A 24,793-nucleotide genomic window follows, 5' to 3' on the forward strand; every position below is an offset into this window, starting at 1 on the left:
TCAATGACAGAAATGCAACATCAGTTTTACTTATAGGTAGGCGCTGAGGGCCCTATGTGCCGCTCAGGTCAATACCAGGATGAAGGAATGCTCTGATAGTCTGGCATAGAACACAACAATTTGTTTTTCCTTTCTAATACTGCCGGTATCAACAATTAACCATGACCTGTATCTGATGCAACATCACAGCAACACCTGTCTCCAAACCAAGCTTAGAAAGAAAATTGAGCCCTGCAAAGCTGCAATTTAGCTCTCTATGTCTTGGAACTGTCAGCAGCAGTAAATGCAATCCAGGGTCCCTGAAACACACTTGAGAAAGCGCGGCCAATGTTTGGTTTGATTTTGTCACTGAACTAACTGTAAGGTCCAGAGCACTGAGGTCGATGCAGCAACCATGAATTGTGGATACGTGGTTCTCAGAGTAAGCTCAAGGCCTGAGGCAGGCGATAACATGCTGCATAAAATAGGATTGCACATGGTCATCCCTTGCAACCTGTGTACATTCTTTTTCAGTGGGACTTCTTTTTGCTTCATTTCAGACCAACAACTTTGTTCAGCTGCTGCCATTTCCTCCCTTCCTTTCCTCTTCCCTTCTTACTGGGGACTCCAACAAGAAGTAATAAAAGGAAACAATTTGCAGTGTTATATGTGGGGTCACTGTAGATCATTAAAAAGGGAAGAATGTAAGAAAAATAGGAGACTCCACTGTTCATTCCCTTCTCCCCTTGCTCTCACCAGCAGTATAGACAGGTCTGTTTCATTTCTCTTTTGTTTTTTCCCCCTGTCCAAGGAGCTAGTGCAGCTGTTTGTTGGGAGGGTTTTATTTATTTATTAATTTAAACAAGTGTTAAGACTTTGCTCATTCTGTACGTTGGACCTGAGGACAGAATTCCTTGAGCACCTTAAGCAATTGGACAGCAATGTCATTCACACACACAACTGTGTTGTTTTGGCCCAACCCTTGCAAAGGTGCACATTGTCGAGAATTGCTCAGGGCAGAACCAAGCCATATGATTTTCCAGACTCCAAACCAGATTATAGCCTAATGGTAACTTTCACTGCACATTTAAGACACAAACACAAGTTGTTCTGAAAGGCTGCCTCAGCAGTTAGCTGTTCAAGACAATCTGAGTACACATTGACAATTAGAGGAAGAAAAGGAAGAGGTTTAATTTTTTTTTTAAAATAAACTTTTAATGTGCTATATAGGCATGATCACTATGAGATCTTCTACCTATATGCAATACTACACACTGCAACACACTGCATTTTCACTATACATTAAAAAGTCTGGGAAGAATATTCCTTCACTGGAAAAATATCATACAATCACTTAAATAAACAAGGACAACATTACAGTGCAAACAAAATCCTGGTTTTATTTATTCTGTAATTACTGAATACTTTCTAGAAGTCTTTTTAAAAAATAATCCCACAGAAAAAACCTTCCCACAGACAACCAAAATTTTCTGAGATTATTTCCTTTTGCTGAACCAAGAACCGTGATCTGACCCTTGAAGCTGTAATAATCTATATACACATTTGTATGATGCATATTGCCTGATTTGTAGGAAGCAAGTATTTTCCCAACGCACAATCTGCACACAGCAATAAAGTGGCACCTGTTGGCTTCAGTTGACTTTCAGTCAGGCTCATGACAAGAAAGATTCAGTAAAACAGTGATCCCCATAAACTAAAGACAATGTGCTTAAGAAAGCCTGGCAAGGCCTTGGTTAACGATGCTGTTGGTTTCTACTGGCAATTGCTGCTAGAGAAAGTAGAGGCTTACTTTTCCATTAAAGAAGAAGAAAAACAGGCCATAGAACAGCAACAACAACGCCAGATTCTAAAAAATGTACTTCAACATGCAAAAGAAGAAATATACTATATTTCTGTCCCAAGGGCATGATGGAATTGCTGGAGCTCACATAGGCAGAGAATCAGACAACAGCAGATGCAATCTGATTCCTAATTTCTCTTGAGCTCTGCCACCTTCATGAACTCCTACTCTGGTGAGAGAAGAATATGCTAACTTAAAAATGCCTGTATGCTCTTGCCAAGTGGGTGATGTTCCCAAAAGGGAAGTTTGGCTTCACTTGGAGAGGAATGTTGTCTCTTCATACTCCATTGTGCCACCCTTCTCTCAGAAAACCAGTATAAACCTATTCCAATGCAGCTTCAAATTCTGGGTGAGATAGTTTGACCTTCTATTGTTGCTGCACAGAATAACACTGAGCTCCTCATGTATGTGTGATCCACTTCTGTTTAAATTGTGTTAGATGGCATACAAAGAACAAGACAGGCTTAAAAGGAAGCAAAATGTTCATCACCAATGACATTCTACGGAACATCCTTGAGGTTCTTATCAGATTAGACAATACAATGCAGCACTAGTTTTACAGGCAGTAAGTGGTTATTCCATTACAATTTTCAGATTTGCACTTCTTTCTAAGCATACATGAAATGGAATAGTAGTAGGTAAGAAAGCTGAATTAAATAACACACAATTTCACAGTCCTATTGCAGTCTGTAAAATACATAAACTGCATATAACCAGTTTGCTACTACAACAGCTGATGGGTTAATGCACAGCATTCTAGACATAGGTGAGAGATGGCAAAAAGTGAGGACTAGCAGGCTATTGATTCCCCAGTTCCAGTTTCTGCACAATTATATTTTTTTCACTTAACCCTTCCAATGAGCACAAAGAGCATGTAGAAAATCTCTCTCAAGTGGATGGGCACTGAGTTAGCAGGACTAAGGTACAGAGCAGCTTCTGCAGTGCTTCTGGCTGACAATGACTGAAATACAGCAGAAGGCTTCTGTTTTTGATGAAAATGAACACTGGGCAGAAGGTATATGTCAAATGACCATGTTTTAAGAATGTCTTCATATACCAGAAAAACAAATTCTGCTCTGCTACATGTGGCAGTCTCATTTATACAGCTGGAAAAGCCATCTTATGGAAAGGCAGTGTGACACACACTTGTTAGTTTGCTGCCTCAGTAGGACAATTGTTTGATCCAGATGAATGAGCAAGTGAAGAGTTTGCCTCCTAAAGCTTTATAAAAGCCTTTGACCACCCTCACGCATAAATACTAACCCACATATCAAAATAACTCATTCCAACTACTTAAAACATTATGGTGTAACTGCCCCAAACAGAATTAGCTGCCTGCATCCATGAATGAAACTTGCAAATGAAGACAGTAACCCTTAAGAGATTATTGTACCAAAAAAGGATAAAAATATACATCAAACTACTTTTTAATTATATCCCCTATTCATAAATAATTGACCATGATTTGCTCTCATAAAATTATTTTAAGACTGTGTGCCTAATAGGAGTTCAACATTTGACTACCCCAAGAAACTGCATTAAAAAAACCAAAACACACCAAGCTGAGTGACAGAGCCACAGGGACTTGCCACTAAGCAGCTCCTTCTCAGGTCCGCCAAGAACACCCTAGGGTCCCTCAGAGTCAGGTTACCCTTTCACATGGAAACGTTTCTCAGGGTAGCAAGAGAATTAAAGTTGCTGGTGTTTTACTGCTGAGAAGAACTTGTTGATTCTTCTCAAAACTTGGAGGAGGAACTTTTGTTGAGAAGTACTTTTAATTCACAGAGAAGCTCTGGGAATTAAATCTGTTCTCCTTGCACTAAAGTAAGATTTCTTTCTCTTATGTAGAAGTTCTAGAGGCAAGCTGCAGCATAAGAGTACCATGCACAGTCCCATCCCCAACTCTGCAGAGTGCACACATTCTTAAGACTAAAGGCTGACACTTCCCATCACAGACTCAAGCACTGAATTCCAGCAATGAATTCTGTGCAACCCAGCTTACCTCTCACCTCCCATCCACAGGAAGGGGTGAGACTAGGTTATTAGAGGGTCCGCACAGCCACAGGGTAGAGCAGTGACAGGTGTTCTGCTCCTTTGATAGGCAGCTTTTTTGTGGTGTAGTAGTGGATGACTTCAGGAACACTGTCGAAGGGAGGGCTGTTCTGACCCAGGATGTATTTATCTTTGGTTTTCATCAGTTTCATGTGCATAAAACCTTGACTGCTCCTGTAAGAAAATCAAAGCGTTAGTTAATGCTTGTGCATAGGGAAGACAGAAGCAGCACAGCTTCTCCTTCATAACAGAGAAACGTAGAACAAAATGCAAGCAGATCCTGCGTGGCCAAGATAGTGGCCAGACTGATAGACAGCAACTGCTAACTGCAAACCCTCCTGGACAGTCCAACACAAAGGCAGCCTAAGCTAGTATTTTGTTTTCATCACCTGTGCTGTCTGGACCCAGATGCAAGGCTATCTTACCCTGGAATTGATCCAGAGGTGTGTCAGAGGACAACCCCTTTCCTGTTCCTGCCCTTTCCCCCATGTTTTCCTGTGAACATTTAATTTTCACTGCAAGCAATCATTACTTCTAGACCAAAAGGTATCATTGGGTTTGTCCTGTCAGAGGCCTGAGGCTCTCTTCACAGACACATAGGCAGGCCATAAGCCTCATTCAGGTGAGGCAAGACCTGCCCTGTTCGGTCTCATGGAGACCTCAGAACAGACCACAACCATCCCATCCCAGCAGCAACTTCCCAGAACACGGCTATATGGAGAACCCGGTGGCTTCAGCTGGGAAAACTTCCTCAGATGAGCCAATTCCTAAAATTAATGGCATAAAGACTTCCACCTGCCCCACATGGAGAAAAGGCTGCCATCCTACAGCCTTTCTGCAGGCAGAAACCAGTACATGACGCCCACACCAGAAGCATTCAGTGCCTAGATGACCTTCCAGCCTGCATGTATGCTGCCTTTTTGAAGGAAGGCTCATGATTACACAGGGAGGAGTGGCACGGTAACTGCCCTCTCTGCCCCTGACCAAAAGCAACCCATCCAACATAGTGGCACTCCGACAGGTAGCACCCACGCTGCCATGCAGTGCAGTAGGTGGCAGAGGTGACCTTACCTCTTCCCAGCAGTGACCCTTCAGTGTCTGCTGTCTTTAGCATACCATACAGGTCATTTTAAGAGTGTAAAGTTTAGCCAGGACAAAACAAGAGCACAGGACAGCTCCTACACTCCAAGATGTTAAATAAGGCCTAGAGGATTTTTATCGCTTGCTTGATGTCCCACTCCCAACTATTCTAGCTTCAAACCATTGTTTCTTCCAAGTGTGTCCAGGGGACAAAGACAACAGTGTTAAAATGGGTTGGCCTATGCCAGCAAGGAAACCCAGTTTAAGATGACACAGAAAGCTATAGCAGGAAAACACACCATGCCATGTTAAAAGCAACTTCTCTAAAATCTGCAATTTTCTAGTCAGCAGGTGCAGCATTCCCTCCAGAAGTGCTTGTGGCACAGTCAAGCTCATATCTTTCAGATGTATTCAACAACTGTCTGATGAAGTGATCCTTTCTGGTGAGCAGAAACCACTCCAGACGCTGCAATTATAGCTGTACACGCTTAAAAGCTTGCTTTAAATATCAATTTCTTAGCAGAAAAAAATATCTCTTGAATCATAATTGCTCTCTAAATAATTTCCTTTAAACAAAAGTGGCATCTTTAAATACTTCATTATGAGGACAGATGTACTGCTCCCTTTCTTCAGTTTACTATGTATCTACTTTGCTATAAAATGCCTTGAAAGTGTGCAAATAAATTAATGCAATCACAGATGCATGCTAATTTCAGGGGTACAGTAAGAACTATAGAACAACCTGCCAAATGCACTTTAATGCAGAATGGGCAAGGACACATGCCCTTTTTAAAACAGAAGGAAAATGCTTTTAATGTAAACAAACTGCTACAATCCATGTATTCATGACAGACAGCTTTGCTTCCCTAAGAAGGACCTATGTAGACACTTAGGTTTGGGTAGTACATAGTCATTAATCTTACAGTATATTATGTCTACGGCTATCAGAATTCCACAAACAAACAAAAAACATCATCTCTATATTATGACAGGTCAGTGTTTTGGGAGGCCACACAGTTTGTGAAGGTGAGTAAAAAAGAACGTGACCTAGAAGTTGTGGATAGCAGCCTGATAGAATTTAACCAAGCCAAACAAAAAGCTTCTGCCCTTTGGGTCGGAATAAACGAAAGCAGCAGCGCAAGCTGGGGCATAACTGTCCAGAAAAGGAACTATGGTGGACAGGATACAGAACATGACTCAACAGTCTGCCCATAAAGGCTTACTGCAGTCTGGTTTGCGTAGCAGAAGTGTACCAGCTGCTGGAAGAAAGTGACTACTTCCCCTACAGAGCACCAGTGAGGTTGAAACTGTAACTGGCACCCCATAAAAAAGAGAAGCCAACACTGGAGCAAGTCCAGAGCAGGGGCACTAAACATGGTCTGGGTGTGTGGGAGCACATGATGTTCAAAGACAAGCTGAGGGAACTGTGTCTGGAGAAGAAAAGGTGAAATGGAGGGCGTCAGGTTGCAGTCATTCATTGCCTACATGGGAGAGTAACAGAGAAGTCAGAAGTTTCTCAGAGCCAAAAAGCACAAGCTACAACAAAGCGAGTTCCCACTGGACATAGGTAAAACCTTCTTCATGAGAGCAGTGCAGCCCTGGGACCAGGAGATCTCCATCCTCACAAGTTTTCCAAATTTGCCTGTACAAATCTCTCAGCAACCTGATGAGTGTGTCCTGCTTGGAGCAGGGGGTTGGACTAGATACCTCCAGAGGTCTCTTCCCAGCTAAATCTCACTAGAAGGCTATGTATAACCTTTACCCTTTGTATATTTTCAGAAACCACTAAGTAGAGCTTCTAGTTCAACAACAATTTTGATTTGAAAATTTTGTAAAAATCTACTATTAAGGAAAAAAGACCAAAAAGAATCAAAGAAATCTGCGAAATTTCAAGACTCCTAAGTAAAACTTTCCTGACATTGAAAATGTGAGTTCTATGCAATTATTTCACAAGAAAGCACAATAAAATCCACATCCATTTCTAGCTAGGTAAAAAACACTATTAAGGGGAAGATCTGCAAAGGGTACAAGTTTTGACACCTGAGAGGTTCAAGAAAGTGAGAAGACAATCCAATGTGATGGCAGACAATACAAGATGGAGGCTGCATGGCAGATTTCTCACCTCCCTCTGTTTGGATTTAGCCTTTGCCAACCAGCTAGCAGGGATGACATCACCTTGCAACCATCTATAGAAAAATCTTGCAGTTAATGGGGACAGGATTGTAGAGAAGCTATTGTCCTGCAGGGAGATCCGTCCTAGTCTGGCACAAACACTGAGAATCCAGCTGTCCTAACTGGGCAGGTGAGCAACTACAGACTCCTGGAAACAGGGAACATGGTACTTTTCTGTGCATTTATGAATTTTAGAATCATAAAGTCTTCCTTTTTAATTTTCTTTTTATTTATTTTATTGCTGCCATCTCCAAGTTGCCAGCTCAGAGCTAGGAAAGCAAAATCTGATTGCATGGAGAAAGGACGAAAACACTAGCATAATGGGCTTGCCAGATAAATATGGTGGAGACCATCCCCATCAATAAGCTAAGGCCATGGCCAACTGAGAGGCAGCTCCTTTGGGGTAAGTATCCTGTTCTATTCTATACTATTCACCGCTTTAGCTCCTTTTGGACCAGTGTTCTGGCTTGGCAGTCAGAGCTTCAGACCATTTACTTACAAACAATGGATTATTTCTGCTGCTGGCTTTTTCCTGCATTGCAAAACAGCTGAAGTATGGCATGAACTAATAGTTCTGTGGTCATGTTGTTTCATGAAAGCACTGTCTCTGGCTCATAGCAATGCTGCGCAAGGCAGCTCCAGCAGACCTTCTTATCAGAAGAATCTTGTCAATTTCTCTTCCTTTGATGACAGGTGTTTGAAAAGCAAGTTGCAACCACAGAGAGCTGCCCAGCAGGTAGTACAACTCATTAATGTATGCAAACTTTAATGCAGTTCACACCAATACTGGATATCACTCTTTACCATAACAAAAATAATTTTTTGATCAAGAAGACTATGAAATACTACTAAGAAAATTGACCCTATAACAAAATCACCCACTCCTAAAACGTAAGATATTTAACAATATATCACATAATTTTGCAGCTGCTGGTGCATACTGCTGGCAGCTAGCATGCACCTCTTAACACCTCTCATTTTTCCTGGCAATCGCTCAGTGAATTTTTCATTAAGAATATAGGGTAACACTTATACTAAATCAATTCCTTTCATGATAGCTGACTCAAAGACACTTGCACACAAAACTGATATGATTGGAGGCAGAAGGGTCACTTTCATCTTTCATAAACAGTAGCATGCAATCCAAATAGTTTGCATTTTGAGGACCAAACTTCCATTTCTGTTTCCTGACATTTCTTTCTTATTTCACAGCAATGGGGTGTCACCTCACATCCCTTCTCTTTTGGCAATTTGCATTACAATTTTAAAGGGCCATGGTCCTGCAATGTTATATTATTAACAAAGCAAACTGACTTGTGGGGTAGAAGGATTAAGCTCAATGTATGAAGGACTTCTCCTTGCATTCACTGCATCATCATTTTATCATCACAGCCCTCTGTGCCATTTGGCTTATTTAGCCATTGAAAGCTGACTGTCTACGATTAACAAACTTGGAGATTTTATTTGCACATAGCTTTTCTATTAAAAACAACTACTAACCAGGATCTTTGTGGAACATCCCAAGTGATTCAACTGTCAACATGAAAACCTGTGAGGGTTATCTTAATTGAGTTACCAATAATCTTCAGTCACCTTCATTCTCAGTTATTTCCTCTGATTATTCAGTGACTTCTCTAACAGCCCCCAGTTAAGCACTAGCTCCCATTTTCTCTTCAAGGCAGTATATTGGAAAACTGGAAGGAAATAAATGGCCATCTAACGTAGCATTTTGACTATTGAAAAGCAGTTATTTCCCACATCCTACTCTTTCATGTCCCGCCTCCTCTGTACCTTCTCCCCTTCAGCAAATGTGGTGTTTCTTCAGCTTTTAGAGATACAGCAGGTCACAACCTAGAGCTCCTTTTTGCAGGTCTTCCCTTCAGTAGTGTTTTGTGGCTGGTTTGAAATGGAGGTAGATTTTATTGTGGTTTCTTGTGAAATAATTCCACAAAATTCACATTCCAGTCTATTTCTTCCTGTGCATTTCTATGGAGTTTTTTGGTTGTCCTAAAAAAAACCCTGAATTACTTTCATTAAGTAAAACCCAGTCTGAAAGGAAAGTCCCCAGAAATGGATTTCAGAGGTCATTTTGTGTAAATTCTGGGAAAGAGTGGAGGTGGCAACTGGAAGCTGTGTGAAATCACCCTTGAAGCTTTGCAATGTCAAGCATGCAAATTTTCTATTCATAAAGAACTGAGAGGAGAGAATGTTCAGTTAATGAACTGATTTTACTGATTGCCAGTTTTTGCAGCCCATAGTTGTCACCATGTTGTTAATGATGGTCTGAGTTCTAATTTCTATCCCAACTACTTTTCTGGATGTCCAGAACTCTACGAATTGTGGATGAAAGCAAAGGTTACGTTTTCAAATACTTTCCTCCTTCCCTCCCTTCCTGCCTCCTTTTAGTTTCAAAAAAATATATTGTGAATCTGTTATCTGCCTTCCTTGTTCCAAGTAAACCAACAGAGCTGACACTAGTTGCAGCTAGAAATATCACACCAGACATTTCTCAACTGCTAGAATGAAGAACAAATTAAGTTGCAAGAAATCACCTCAGCACCTTGAAACCATACTTCCAGGTATATAGGATTTGAAACTGTTCACATCTACACTAAGGATCCTTCTGTGCTGCCTTTCCTTCCCCATTTGTTCTTGAAGTCTGTCTTAGTTTCCCCTCTTCTGGTATGCCTGAACTCATAGAGAATCAGTGCCTACCGGTTGTGGGCAAAGGCAGAATGCATTTACACTTATTTAACAGCAGTATTGCTGCTAGACCAATGTCTAGGATTACAGGGACACTGTTCAGAAAGGAACCTGGAAGTCGTACTCCTCCCTCTTCCTCCCTTCCTCTCCTCCAAACCCTTTTGATCTAATGTGCAGAGATTACTGCAGTTTCAGGTAGCAATGAGGAAAAAGCCTCGTGGTTGAACCGGCTGTAAATCAGTTTCTGCTTAGTTAAGCACTGTTTGAGTCTACCTGAACAAGTACAAGCAGAACACATGCCTCATTGAAAGAGCTGAGAAATCGGTATTCCAACAGCAATAACTGTGAGAACCTGCCAGGCCCAAGGTTTTCAAAGAGCAGAACCTAAATGGCAATCCCAAATTCATATATGTGAGCACTAATGAAAGCCATTGAAGAGATGAGACAAACACATTTTGCAAAAGAACAGGCTAGGACCTGACCTAAGTCATATGATATAGTTACTATGTGAATCTGAATGTCACTGTGGTTTCTCAAATACAGCTATAATTATTTCCCAAATTTTTGTTCAACTGAGGGAGAATAGTCAAAAAACGGTGCCACTACAGACAACATTCACTCCTTCCTTTCCTACTGCAACCATTCCCATGAGTTTCAGAGTATTCCTAGTTGCTAAATCCTGCATGAAATTACTTTGGAACTCTCAAGGACAGCTGTTTACACAGGATCAATACTTATATCTACTTGATAGTCACACCTTCTTTAAAATGTTTTGCAACACAAGCGTAAAACCAAGTGACTTTGAATTACAGCTTTCCCACACATTTTCCTTCAGTTTTCAAAACCCAATGAGGATGGGAAAGCAATTGTGTGGACAGCTCACCAGACTGTGCTTATTTTGATCTTATGCCTGGAGTGTGATACAGAAATGTTCAAGAAATATTAATTAGATATTAAATTTAATATTTTTTTTCAGAAGATGTTAATAGCTTTGTAACGTAACTCATGTTCCCAATTAGAAAAATTGGCCAAGCCTTTTGAACAGTTTTTTCTGAACGAAGTGCTGTTTTATCAGAACACATTTTCTGCATTCATTCCAATAAAATGTCACTTGGACAAGGAAAAAAAGTAATAACTTTGCAGCAACATCAGAGAAAAAATGTTCTAGCAATGCAGTAAACACTGTTGTGTTGTTTTGTTTTTCCATTCTGAATTGCCTTTCCATTTCCAAGTTTTATTTTATATTATATGCTGTCACTCTGAGCAAAACCTATAATGTTTCATGCCAACATACAGCAACAAAGAAATAAATTAAAATATCTTTTGAAGAAGAAAAATTATCTCCCCTGCCAGATGAGCGATTACTTTGAAAAATCCTTTACTGGAGATATTCAGGGGCTGAGCTGTCCACTGCTTCTCCTGTCTCAGCTCTGTGTTTTCAAGCACAGGATACAGAACACTGTCGTTCTACACCTAACAGCCACTATATCCATGGTACAGTACACAGTGTCTCTTCCCCTGCTAGTAAGGGCTAGCAGTGTCCATCTGCCACAGTGTCCAACACACGAATCCATCGAGCCCAGGCTCTATTCTCTATAACCCGTTCCCATGTGCTGATTTGAACACAGTAGGGGTATTTAGCTTGTTGGAATTCTGTAGAAGTGACAGAATCTTTGCTGTCTGCTAACAGCCAGGCCCTTATCATTACTGTTTAGGCCAGCAGCAGACTAGTAATACATCCGTAAATACTTTTATTCAACTGCTGATTTAGAGACCTATCAAAAATCCTGCTACCTCTTTATAACTACATTGGAAGCAAGGGGTTTTTTTTTATATATATAACAAGTTACTTTTGAAAAACATACTGCATGTTTTAAATCAGCTAAAAAGTACAAAGTTCAGCATGACCCAAAGCCCCAAACTACCCAAAGTCTATGTTCTCAACTCTGGAAAACAGGACCACTTCTACAGATCAATCCTGCGTTTTCACCATGAGAAAAAACTTTGCTTGCAGGCCCCTTTGCTATTCCGGGAAAACCTCATGCCAGTTTATGAGTCCACAGGATCAGGTTGTCAGTGGACATCAGCCTCTCTGAATGTGGTTCTGTTCTCCCTTCATGGCAATGATTGTGCAGAAATTATCTGACAGAGCAGAAAGCAAAGCCCATTACTGTGCTTACTCACAGTTTGCCCATTTAGCTGACTTGTGAAATAGTCCTGATCTAAAATTAAGAATAGCCACATTTCTCAAAACTAGAATGTGAGTCAGGAAATGAAATGGTGCAGGCATGGTGCACACTGCTGCAAGAAGCCTTGGGAAGGGGAAATCCTGACTGAAATAATTAGCTATTAGAGCCCAACCAGTGGCTGGTCCTCACTGAGCATGACTGAAATGTAATACCCTATACTGAGATGTTGTTCTGTCGTTCATTAGGAAGGCACCTCTACGAGCTTCATTGATACACAGTGTTGGAGTCTACCTGGCTCCAGTCGTTGCGTAATACCTAAACCACACTTATAAGTGAGAGATGGCTCTCTTCTTCACTTTGCACGTCTACTTCCACCGCTTTCACTGGCCTGCTTGCTAGTAAGTAACAGACCTAATATAAGGAGCTTGCAACTAGGTAGTTGCAAGTATGCAAAACCTAGTTGCAACAATGGCAGCCAGAGACTAAGTGCCCTGGTCACAACACAGTTGCCAGGAGTATGGTTGTCTGTTTTTTACCCAGTCTTATGCAATTAAAACTAGATTTAAGGAAAGAGTGGGAGGGTATGAGTAAGTCAAATACCTGCAGCCCTGAAGGAATACAATGTAGGTCTGCTGAAGGAAGTATGAAAGAATGCAGTGCTGTCCCTCAGGCCTTTGGGATCATTTTGTTCTGGGAAGGTAGACCACATTCCTTCCCTCTTCTGCTATGAAGAATTTAACCAATGCCAACAAAGAAGCCCAGCTCTCTGGATCAAAATCCATAGAAAAATGCTTTTTGCCTCAAACATTTGTCATCAACAATAACAATTCCTTTTTTCTAACTGACATGAGCAACACACGAATCTGTACACCATAAAGACCTTTGATGCCCCCAGAGGTAGTCAATTCACATGCAATTAATTTTCCATGGGTAAGCTATGGTATCTCAAAATAACAGACACTGACATGAGCAACTTAAACTACCCTGATGAATATTTTATCTACAGATGCATTTTTATTTGGTAATGAAGCAATTTTGATGCTTATTTCATACATTTGGAACAGTCATCTTTGGAATTTAAATCAGACAACTCATGGAAATTTCCCACGTGAGTTAAGCCTGTCTGGCCCTTTATAAAGTCCACAGAACACAGAAAGCTTTCTGCTACTGGAAAAGATGATCTTCAGAGATGTCTCCACTGTGCAATATTCAGTTATATTAAATTAAATTGAGTAAGTGCTACTATCCTTTAACTTTTCAAATACAGGTAATATTGGTGTAGATTCTCATTGCCAGACATTTCTGTGTTTTGGAAATCTAAAGTTAGCTTTTTGTTACTAGAGGAAAAAAAACATAAACCCAAAAACCAGAGTAAGAGCTTTTTTTAAAAAAAAAAACCAAGCAACCAAACAAACAAAAAACCCCCAAGTTTGCTACAGGAAGCTAAAGAACAGACTTTCAATCACTGTCAACCTCAATACAGAATCAGGATGTCATTCTTCCTTTTCCTTGGACTCAGAAACTTGTGATATTTAACTGAAGAAAATGCTGGTGAAGGTTCCTGAAAAGCACAAACACACCTGAAAGACAATGCTGCATATGAATGCCTGGAGGATGCACGCAACATTTTGACAGGAATAGATGCTGCAATTTTTGTCCAAATGATATCAAATGATTAATAAAATTGAATGTATTGTTAGTAGTTTGACTTTAAAACAATTAGAACAAATGAGGAGTTAAAGGTTAACTCAAGTTACAAGCAATTTTTAATGCCCTGCTAGATGCTTCATTAAACACCAGCAAGTTCTTTGCTTAAAAAAGGAAAGTACCACCACAAGATGAATGAGCTGAGTGGAAGTTTACCACAAGAAGCACTAACTAGGGGAAAGGTAGTTCTGGCAGTTGACTCATTGACCACTGACTCAAGAAATACCCTAGACCCAAAAAGAAGTTGAGACTGAGCATGCAAACTAATTAACATGAGAAGTGAGCGAATTATTTGACAAATAGGAAACTGAGCACTAAGTAATGAAGGAATTATATAACGTGTAAGCAATGAAGACTGATGTCTTTGCTTGCTGAACTGTATAAATAGTGTAAAGTTTCGACAATTGGAGAGCTAGGCATTTGTGGGTGATCACCTAGCTCCCTGCTTTGTGCAAACTAGAATAAAGGAATAGAAATACCTCAGCTCGATGTGTGAATTGGCGCTGCACACCAGGTAACGAACCCGCCTATGGGATGACACAAGAATGATCTTAGAGACACAGAGCTACACAATGACCAGAGCTTACCTCACCCCACAAAGGAATTCCACATCCCACTGACCTGCAAATCAGCTCTTTCTCTTTTCTATGACTAAGTAGAATCTTTTTGGCTAAACAACAACAATAATAAAGAAAACACAGGGTCATCTATCAAACAATGCAAACACAGATGACAAGTAACTCCTTAGATTTCAGTATTGACCAGTTAGATATCAGAACCCTAGCTTTAATGAACAAAAATGGAAAAAGGTGGTGCTTCTACACATTAAAAGAAGTGTCTTTTGCTCTTGTAGCACTTGGGTAGGCTTGAAACTGCGTTTTAGAAAAGTCCGTTTCAGCTGTTTAATTTTGTCCAGTTGTAGCCAGCATTCTGTCAGTCCCTTGATAACCTATTTCTACAAGGCAACTTCTTTTTAAAACTAAATTAAATATCTCTCTTTTTACTCCTTTATGTGATTGATTCATGCAGTTACACAGCAAACACCGTTTTATTATTTATCCCAACGTGCCAACGATTTTTGCACATTTTACAGCAGGAGAGCTAGTTGTACAATGCCAGAAACTCAGTACTGGAGTTCACTGCCTTTTTCCAGTCTACCCTCATATATATAAACATACAAATAATTCACTCTCATGGCAGTTTGCTCTCAATACAGATTAAAGAATTTGCCAGCAGATGACAAATTACTGTCATGTGCTCCACAAAACAAGAGGGCATAGCGAATTCATTCCTGTGTATGTGTGTGGATTTGTGCAAATTTAACTGTTCCACAGTATTTTCCCCTAGATGTTCCTTCTCCCTCACAGATATGGCAACATGTGTGCCCCTTTATTTCGTGTAGTCACTGATGCGAGTATATAGACATTCTGTTTGCCTCTTACCTATCCCTATCACAGGCTGAGATATATCTGCTGACTATCCCATTTGCTATAAAAGCCAGCTGAAGACCATCTTTTCAAATTTTGTAGATCATGGATTTAAAAGATCATATTGGTTCTATCCCTGTTGCTCATCCACTGCCTGATCCCAGGGAGTTCATCACATCTCTGCCCTCATCCTCCTGCTCATACAACATATCTGTGCCACGTCTGGCTTCTGGAGCTTTCTTGTGCCTGCCTACATACTAGATAGTAAACTTGCAAAAGTATCAGTCCAAGGATACAACAGAAACAGCATGCTTCATGAGTTATTGGGGGAGGGTGAAAGAGCAGATCCAACCCCTGAAAAAACCCACCAGACTAGGGGTTTGCACTCACAAATTTTCCCACCAGTGAGTTTAGCATGTCCCCTGCTCACAGATTGCTGTGAAAAGCCCATATACTGCACAAAACACTGCAAAAGCAACACAGCTGCTGTTATTAAACACAGCTTCTCAGGCCTGCCACATCTGTACCAGCTAAACCCATGTAAAAAAGGAAAAAACCTACAGCCAGGATGCTTAGTCTAGTGGGAGGATACAGGCTACAGCCACCTGAGTGCTTTTCAAAAAAAATAATCTGTTTAATGCAGAACACATTAACAAATGAAAGGTGACTGCAGCATTTCAATAAGGCTTCTGCAGCCAGTCATGATTTTCAATCGATGCATCTAAATAGTGAAACAATCTCTGCTCAAATTTATTACTCTTAACAGCAAGACATCATGGTTGATTAGATAACCAAGAACAAATTCTATAATCACTTTAGGACTGTAGTTCAGTAGACTGTCAGAGCACCAGACTGGATGGCTTGTCACAGTAACCTCATAGCTTCATCTTCATCAGCACTCTCCCACGTTAGAAGTACAATCACAGCAGAGATTGACACCCATTGTTTCAGGTTACTGCCTGAATTACCATTTCAACATAGCTGAATTGAGAAACAGGCCTTAGGGGGGCACCCAGAAGCATCTCTAAAGTTCCTGAAGAAAATAGCTAATGAAGCTGGACTCTGGGAGATGCAAATCCAATGTATATCCTAGTTGTCCTGTTGTAACCAGTTTGGCTGGTGAACATTTGCCTTACACCAACAGATTTCACTTGGTTTACTGTGCTCAGCTCTCTTCTCTCATACATCTGAGTGCTTCCAGCCTCTCATGTGGAGGGTCCTAGTTTAAGACAATCCACCTGCTTTTACAAGTTTGACAACATTCTTTTTTGGTGGAGCTGGTTTACACATAACCAATTTATTAAATAAGGCCTTAAGGTCTCGTTCAGTCTGCCATGAGACCACATAGCTGATAAAGGACTTCATTCTCTACCCGGGCAATTCCCCTATCTAATGAGCAGGGGTAACGTTATTAGGAACAACATAGGAAGAAAAGCAGAAAATCATAAGGAGATTTCAGAGGTGGGGAAGCTGAGAGATGTTATGGTTGAAATCCAGTAAATACTTCTGTTTCAGTTGTTCTTAGGAAGCCTCTGTTCTCTCTCTTGCTTCTGGCAAGGAATGCAGCCAAGGATGTGCTCTTGTGAATCACAGATGACTTAGCGTTTGAACAGACACATCAACTCCACAACACACAACAGTAGCAGTGGCACCAAACCCCAGCCCCCTCCATTTTGTTCCAACAAGCCCAAAGAAAGAGCTATGTGCTTTAATGGAAATCAAACAGAAGACAAGTTTGACCCACGCAAAGGGTTTTAGAACAACCTTGCTACATAAGTCTTTCACAGCCCATGGGGAACCGATTGCCTCTGTTTTCCATTGCACTAGCAGATCTCCTGGTACTGACTGAAAACACCAAGCATGCAGATGCAAGGGAAAGACAGGCTTCAAGTAGAGAGGGACCTAGAAATACCTAAGGATAGTAGCCCTTCAGTTCTGTGAGACAATAAAAGCCCCTGCTGCTCTGGTGCCTCTCCAGACTACTTAAGATCTGCGGTGTGGCACATAGTTGTTTCTAGCTGGGTAGTGTGGAGAGCCAAGGATAGGCATGCGTGGGTCTGATATCATTTAAAATGGATTAGGCTGCACAGCACTATCTAGAGACCTTTAGTATTCCATGGGATAACAGGCAGCCTTGAGGCATTAATGAGATCATTCTAGCATGTCAATTCACAAGGTCAGAGCTCAGTCACAGCCTGCTTGTGTTAAGTCATGCTATATGGTTGTTGAATCAATGCACTGAAGAGGTGGGATTAAATGATGAGATGAAGGCATAAAGGAAGTGTCCGAATATACAAAGCCTGCTGGGGTGACTGAGAGGGTAGCCATGGCTACCTTTACTGGCTAAGTACCTGTTATGCCTGTGGACTTAGCAGCAAGGCAAACTCAGATTCACTGATCCATTTGGGGTGACAGAGCTATAGCTAGCAATATAGGTCCCAGTCCTTCCTGCAAAACATACCAACATGGGGCCGGCAATCAGGACACCCCTTAATTTCCAACATAAGGAAAATGCACTGACAAGAAGAGAGAATAAACAGTAAGGTGTGGAAAGTAACATGTTAACCAGCAAGCAGCTTATGCAGGGGAAAAAAACCCTCAAGTTACTATAATTGTACTGGAAGTATGGACAGTCACACAGTTTTTGGGAAACGAGCAGCATACGTCTAGTCAAAAGGCTTCTGAGAAGCAGATATCAAACACCTGGCAGCCACTCAAACAGGACACAAGGACTAGAACAGAACCATGACATGTGGGGCTTGAGACTGTTGTCTATTATCACCAGCTTCAATCTGCATAGCAATGGATTTGGTGAAATCACGACAAGAAACAGTTAAAACTATAGTCAGCTTCAAAGCCAGTAGTTGCCTATTAGCATGTGTCCGCACTCCCTAACAAGAGGGTCACAGAGTGCTTCCTGAGATGTCATTACATGGAAACACAGGCCATAGAGTGTGTGCTAAGCAGAGACGCTGTACAGATAATATCAGAGCAGGACATATGACAAGGACCTAGGGCAAGTTTCAGAAGAAGCAAGAAGCAGAGTCCAACCAGCATGGATATTCAGGAATTAGTTGCAGAGAAGGGCTGCTCATTTTTTCCACTGTAGCATCTATCAACTCCAGAGCTAAGATTCAAGAACTGTATCCTAATGCAGTTATTGTAGGTTAATGAAACAACTGACTAGGTTGCAAGTTTGTAACAATTACATGTGGCTGGTCAGACTTAATTTTGTGCTACAACTTTACTAACAAGCATCCCCGATAAGTACCATGTGTCTTAGTAGTGTGCGACCAGATACTCCACTGCCAGTGCTTTTTATTTTACACATCATAAATGCACCAGTAAAATAAAACAGAAATTTGATGGTGAAAGGTTCTGTTCTGAACATTATTTGACTATGCACATTCAACAACCTTCAAAAACCTTAATCTTTTGTAGGTATCTGACACCTTACAGAAGGCCTCACGTACCCCCAAACCTGCCTGTTAAAGGAAAAGTGGGCAAAGCCTGTTTTTATACCATCCTACAATGTCAGTCCTGATGGATTGGTACAGTAACATGTCAGGCTCTGTGCAGCAGATGTAGGACAAGCGCACTATTACAAAGAGTCTCTTCCTCAGTGTCATCAAAAACACTGCAATGAGGCACCTATATACAAGTCCAACCATGCTCTTACTAGCAGCCCAATGCCTGCAGCTCTTTGATGATTTTTTTAGAAGTGAAGTCTAGTTGCATACCCTTCTCACATCCTAGGTATCATAATGAAAATTAACTGCCTGCCAGTGACACCAGTAAGTCTACAACTGAATGTTTCAGGGACATTTTTCTGTAAACAGAAGTAATTTTACTTTCGCAGTGGGATCACCACCATGATCTATGCTGTATACATCCTCACTAAGATACGAGGAGAGGATGGCTGGTTGCTGTTGTGTCAATGGTTAATGCTGCCAACTACCCCAAGCACACCTTGTTTGAGCACTTCTATACAAACTATAAATCTTTTCTGGTGAAAATGGGAGGTGAAACAGTGTGTCTTATATAAATGTCACTCAAAGATGAAGCACTGGGTAGAGTACAAAGCTGCCTGTAGACTTAGCTTATTCACTGAAGTCAAACTATGAAAGAACACAGAGGCTTGAAATCTCTCAGGGGAAAACATAGGACTGCTTAAATTAGAACACATTGAGACACAAAGTACTTCGGGAACAGAATAAAAAATTATAGAATAGTTTGGGTTGGAAGGGATCTTTAAAGATCATCTAGTGAAACCCCTCTGCAATGAGCAGATATCGACGAGATCAGGTTTCTCAGAGTCCCATCCACTTTGTTATTGAACATTTCTAGGGATGGAGCATCTACCATAACTCTGGGTAACCTGTTCCCATGCTTCACCACCCTCATAAAAAAATGTCTTCCTTATATCTAATCTGAATCTCCCCCCTTCTAGTTTAAAACCATTACCCCTTGTCCTATTGGCAACAAGCCCCATTAAAAAGTCTGCCCCCACCGTACTTATAAACGCCCTTATTTAAAGTACTGAAAGGCCATAATAAGGTCCCCCTGGAGCCCTCTCTTCTCCAGGCTGAACAACTCCAACTCTCTCAGCCTCTCCTCACAGTAAAGGTGTTCCACCCCTCTGCTCATTTTTGTGGCCCTTCGTCTGGATCCACACCAAGTCCATGTCTTTCCTGTACTGAGAATTTCAGAGCTGGACGCAATACTCCAGGTGAATTCTCATGAGAGCAGAGCAGAGGGGCAGAATCACCTCCCTTGACCTGCTTGCCACGCTTCTTACGCAGCTCAGGATATGGTTGGCTTTCTGGGCTACGAGTGCACATTGCTGGCTCCTGTCCAGCTTTTCATCCGCCATTTCTTCTCCACAGAGCTGCTCCCTATCCTTTTATCCCCCAGCCTGTATTGATACTGGGAGTTGCCTTGACGCAGGTGCAGGACCTTGCACTTGGCCTTGTTGAACCTCAGGAGGTTCATATGGGTCCACTTCCTGAACTTGTCCACATCCCTCAAAGGCATTCCAACCCTCAGGCATGTCAACTGCACTACTCAGCTTGGTGTCATCTGCAAACCTTGCCGAGCGTGCACTCGATCCCATGGTCTACAGCACTGATGAAGATGTGAAATAGTACTGGTCCCAAAATAAACCCCTAAGAGACACCACTCATCACAGATCTTGATCTGGACAATGAGCTGTTGACCACTGCTCTCTGAAGGCAACCAGCCAGCCAATTCCTTATCCACCAAACAGTCCATCTATCAAATTCATGTCTCACCAGTTTAGAAGGAAGGCTGTTATGGGGGACCACATCAAAGACCTTACAGAAGTCCAGATAGATTACATCAGTATCTCCTCTTATCCACTTACGTCATTCCGTTGAAGAAGGCCACCAGATTGGTCAGGTAAGACTTGCTCTTGGTGAAGCCATGCTGGCTGTCTTGAATTACCTCCCTGTCCTAAGTGTGCCGAGCATAGTTTCTAGGAAGATCTGTTCCATGGCCTTCCCAAGCACAGAGGTAAGGCTGATAGGTTGGTAGTTCTCAGGGTCCTCTTATCTATTCTTTTTAAAAATGGGTGCAATGTTTCCCTTTTTCCAGTTACAGAGACTTTGCCTGACTGCCATGACTTTTCAAATACTATGGGCAGTGGCTCTGCAACTACATCAGCCAATTCCCTCAGGACTCTAAGATGCACCTCATCAGTCCCATAGATGTACGTAAGTTCAGGTTCCTCAGGTGGTCATGAACCTGACCTTCTCTTACAGTGGGAGCAATTTTGCTCCCCTAGCCACTGCCTTGAGGTCCATTCACTCCAGAGGTATAGAAAGAAAGTTGCCAGCGAAGACGGAGCCAAAAAATATTACTGAGAGTATCTCAGCTTTCTTTTTGTCCATTGTTAACAGTTTGCCAATTGTATTCATTGAAGAGTATGCTTTTTTTTGACCTTCCTTTTCTGGTTGGCATACCTATACAAGCTATTATTATTATTATTTGCATCCTTTGCCAAGTTCAGCTCCAGTGGCACCTTGGCCTTCCTGACTCCATCCCTACACAACCAGGCAGTTTCTCTATACTGTTCCCAGGATACTTGCCCCTGCTTCCACTGCCTTTGTATTTCCTTCTTGCCCTTTAGTTTGACCAGTAGGTCTTGACTCAGCCATGCCAGCCTCTTGCCTTCTTTTCCTAATTTCTTACACCTGGGGATTGAGAGCTCTTGTGTGCTATGTGGAAAGTATCCGTAAATATCTGTCAGCACCATTGCGCTCCCTTGTCCCTAAGGGCAGTTTCACAGGGGGTTATACTGACTAAGTCATTGAACAGCTGGAATTTTGCTTTCCTGGTTCAGGGTCCTGACTTTACTCTTTGCCTGACCCATATCCCCCAGGACTGCAGGCTCCACCAATGCACAACCTTTGTAGCCCAGGCTGCCTCCAAACTTGATGTCTGATTAGCTCACTTGCATTGGTGACCATCAGGTCCAGTGTCACATCCCCTCTAGTAGAGCTGTCTATTACCTGGCTTAAGAAGTTATCCTCAATGCACTCCAGGAGTCTCCTAGACTGCCTACAGCTCACCGTGCTACTTTTCCACATGATGTTGGGGTGGTTAAAGTCCCCCAGCAGGATGAGAGCCTGCATGCATGATGTCTCCTGCAGCTGGAGTATGAAGGCTTTGTCAATAGGCTCCCTTTGACTGGGTGGCCTATTGTAAATACCAACCACAAGGTTCCTTTTGTTGCCTCCATTTCTAATTCCTACCCATAAGCTTTCAGACTGCTCATGGCTGTTCTTCAAACAGGTCTTCACAATCTATCTATTTCTTGATCCAGAGGGCAACCCTTTTATCCCTCCTTCCTTCCTGTCCCTTCTGAACAGCCTGTAGCTATTGATAGCCACATGCCAGTCATGGGATTCATCCCACCGAGTTTCAGTAATGGCAACTAGGTCATAGCTTTTCAGTAGCACAGTGGCTTCCAATTCCTCCTGTTAGTTGCCCATGTTGCATGCATTGGTGCAGAGACACTTCAGCTGAGCTGGCAGCCATGTCACCTTCCTAAAGGGAATACACTTTAATTCCTTTGAGGTATTTCACCAGTGTTCCCCTACCGGCTCCTGTTACCTCAGGAAACCCTGGTTCATCTCCATAAGACTTCAAGTGTGCTCCAGGGTACCCAGCATGTCTCGGAGCAACAGGGTGAGGGCCCTCACTAGCACCCCATCCCTCTAACCTTCGCATGTCATCTTACAGACTGTCACAGGCAAGCTTTATATTATCCCCCTCCCCCTTCAAGTCTAGTTTAAAGCTCCATCAATAAGTGCCACTAGCTCATGAGCAAAAACCCTCTTCCCCCTTTGAGAAATGTGAATCCCACACAATGCCAGTAGGTCGAGTGCTGGTAGACCATCCCATCGTCAAAAACACCGATATCGTGGTGGTGATGTATTAATACTCTGGCTCTGTCTGTTTCTTCCAATGTCGCTGCCCGCAACTGGAAGGATAGAGGAAAAATACCTGTGCTACAGATTCACTTAACCATCCATTCCAAGGCCTTGAAGTCTCTTTTGATTGCCCTTGGACTACACATTGCAGGTTCATTGTCACCCACATGGAAAAGCAATCATGGGTAATAGTCCAAGGGTCATACCAGGCTAGGAAGCTTCCTAGTGATGTCCTTAAGCTGGCCCCACAGAGGCAGAAGACTTCACTAAGAGGCAGGTCTGCCTGGCACATTGGACTCTCTGTTCCCCTCAGAAGCAAGTCACCTACAACTATAACCCATCTTCTCTTCCTCATTGAGGTGGTCATGACATGGGTGGACGTAGGCCTTTCTGACCTGGACAACATTTCTTGTGTAGATGGACCATCATTTATATCACCCATTGACTGACCTTCCACATACAGAGCTTCATACCTGTTGTACAGAGGCACTTGGGAAGGCAAGGTAGGCAAGGAGGGGGCTGGCCTGCCACCCTGGGTGTGGGCTTGCCTCCATCCAGTCCTTTCCTTTTAGCTACTGCCTTTCGCCTGGCAAGGGGAGATACAAGATCCCCTCCCTTGATCTTGTTTTTTTTTCCGGTGGTTGTTTCTGCATCAGGAAGGGCAGACTGTGGTTCCACCAGCCTATCTCTTTCTCAGACTCCCAATGCTCTTTAACCTTTCTACTTCCTCACATCATTCTGCCACCAGGCTGAACAGATTGTCTACTTGGTGATATCTCACACTGCTGTTCTCACTGCTACCATCCATTACTAGTGAAAGGCTCTGGCATGCCTTGCACTCACATTTCAACAAAAGATGAAGGAAGCAGGAAAATTCTGCAAGTCAAATAGTAACAGGGATGTAAGATTGCATGGTAATGAAATGAATGGATTTCTGGCTGACCTTAAGGTAAACTGGTACAAAATAACCTCATCACAGGCTGATGTGACGCCTCTAGGCAAGGGAATCAGCACACAAAATAGTATCCCATGTTTGGTACTTTGAAGGGCTAGCTTCTCACAGCTAAAAGTAGTCATAAACCAGGTTGTGAGGAAATCTTCTGTCCAAAGATTATGAGTGAAACCTGAGAACTGTCCAAGAACTTAACTTCTTGAGCTTAAGGAACAAGATCTCCACAATTACCAAAACTCTTCAAAATCTTTGATTGGAAAACCATCTTACTTAAGGAAAGGATTAGAAAACAACAGTGAATTATAAATTCAATGTCCTAAATAGGGGGAGAAGGGGAAAGAGAGCCTTATGGCAGTGAGCAAAAATCAGATGTGAACAGCAACATCAAACATAACTTTGTCAGTAGTTTGCAGATGGTAATGGTCAGTGAGATGGCACATAAACAGAAGCAGGTTTATAGCAAAGGAAGTGTGGTTAAATGACATGACTCTTTACTCAGCTAAATATTTTTGAGAGAAAACAGTGATTGCATTTGCAGGATGTCAGGAGACCTGCTGGAAAAAGAGGAAACTGATCACCAGCTAATAGACAGGACATGAATTCTAACTACAGTACCATGGGCTTAAGAGGATTACGTGAGCTTTGAAGGGGCCATAGGAGAACTGTCATCACCACAGGGAGGTGGTATACAGAATTAGACTGCGTCAAGAGGCTAGAGTCAGCACTAATTTTGATAAATGTATGGCAGAAGAACTGAAGAGTAGTGGAAGAATGTTAGGCTCCAAAACCCAGAGATTGATGGAGGTCAGTCATTTAGTTATCTTAACATAGAAGATGTCATGGGGAGACTTAAAATAAGTACCACCAAGAAATCTGGTTTAGAAAACTTTGGAATACAACATACAAAGACACTACAGCATTCAAAAGGACATTAAGGGCCTGCATCCAGACGTCCAAAATTGCAAAATAAACATTTAATTGTTACCTTCTCCTCTTGAAATTGTGCTCTGGTTGAATAACAAAAATCACTGTGCTGATGCAAGAACTAAGTGAAATATTTAAAAAAAAAAAAGTCTTATTCCAAAACTTGCAAGAATTTTACAGAAAATTTAAGCCTACACATCTCTGAAGTATGTGCTATTAATGCTTCAGTGTTTGAAAATAGAGGATTACTGTATCAGAGAATACACAGATCAAATGGCAGAAGGGACAACAGG

At 41.9% G+C, this 24,793-nt stretch overlaps 1 protein-coding gene across 3 annotated transcripts in view; it reads right to left on the reverse strand.

Moving 5' to 3' along the window:
- Positions 1 to 1,353: 1,353 nt before the first annotated feature.
- Positions 1,354 to 24,793, reverse strand: part of SHB (SH2 domain containing adaptor protein B) — an 83,639-nt gene continuing 60,199 nt past the window's right edge. The window contains exons 6-7 of one of the 3 annotated variants that reach the window (XM_080372728.1): positions 14,223 to 14,270; positions 1,354 to 4,066 (exon numbers count right to left, since the gene is read on the reverse strand). In XM_080372728.1, coding sequence (XP_080228854.1) covers positions 3,883 to 4,066; positions 14,223 to 14,270 — 232 coding nt within the window. In that variant the 3' untranslated portion in view covers positions 1,354 to 3,882. Of the gene's footprint in view, positions 4,067 to 13,428; positions 13,617 to 14,222; positions 14,271 to 24,793 lie in introns of those variants that run through there. The other 2 variants (XM_080372730.1, XM_080372729.1) reach the window with 2 other exon arrangements.

Source organism: Falco punctatus (genome assembly GCF_963210335.1).
Source record: "Falco punctatus genome assembly, chromosome: Z".
NCBI lineage: Eukaryota > Metazoa > Chordata > Aves > Falconiformes > Falconidae > Falco > Falco punctatus.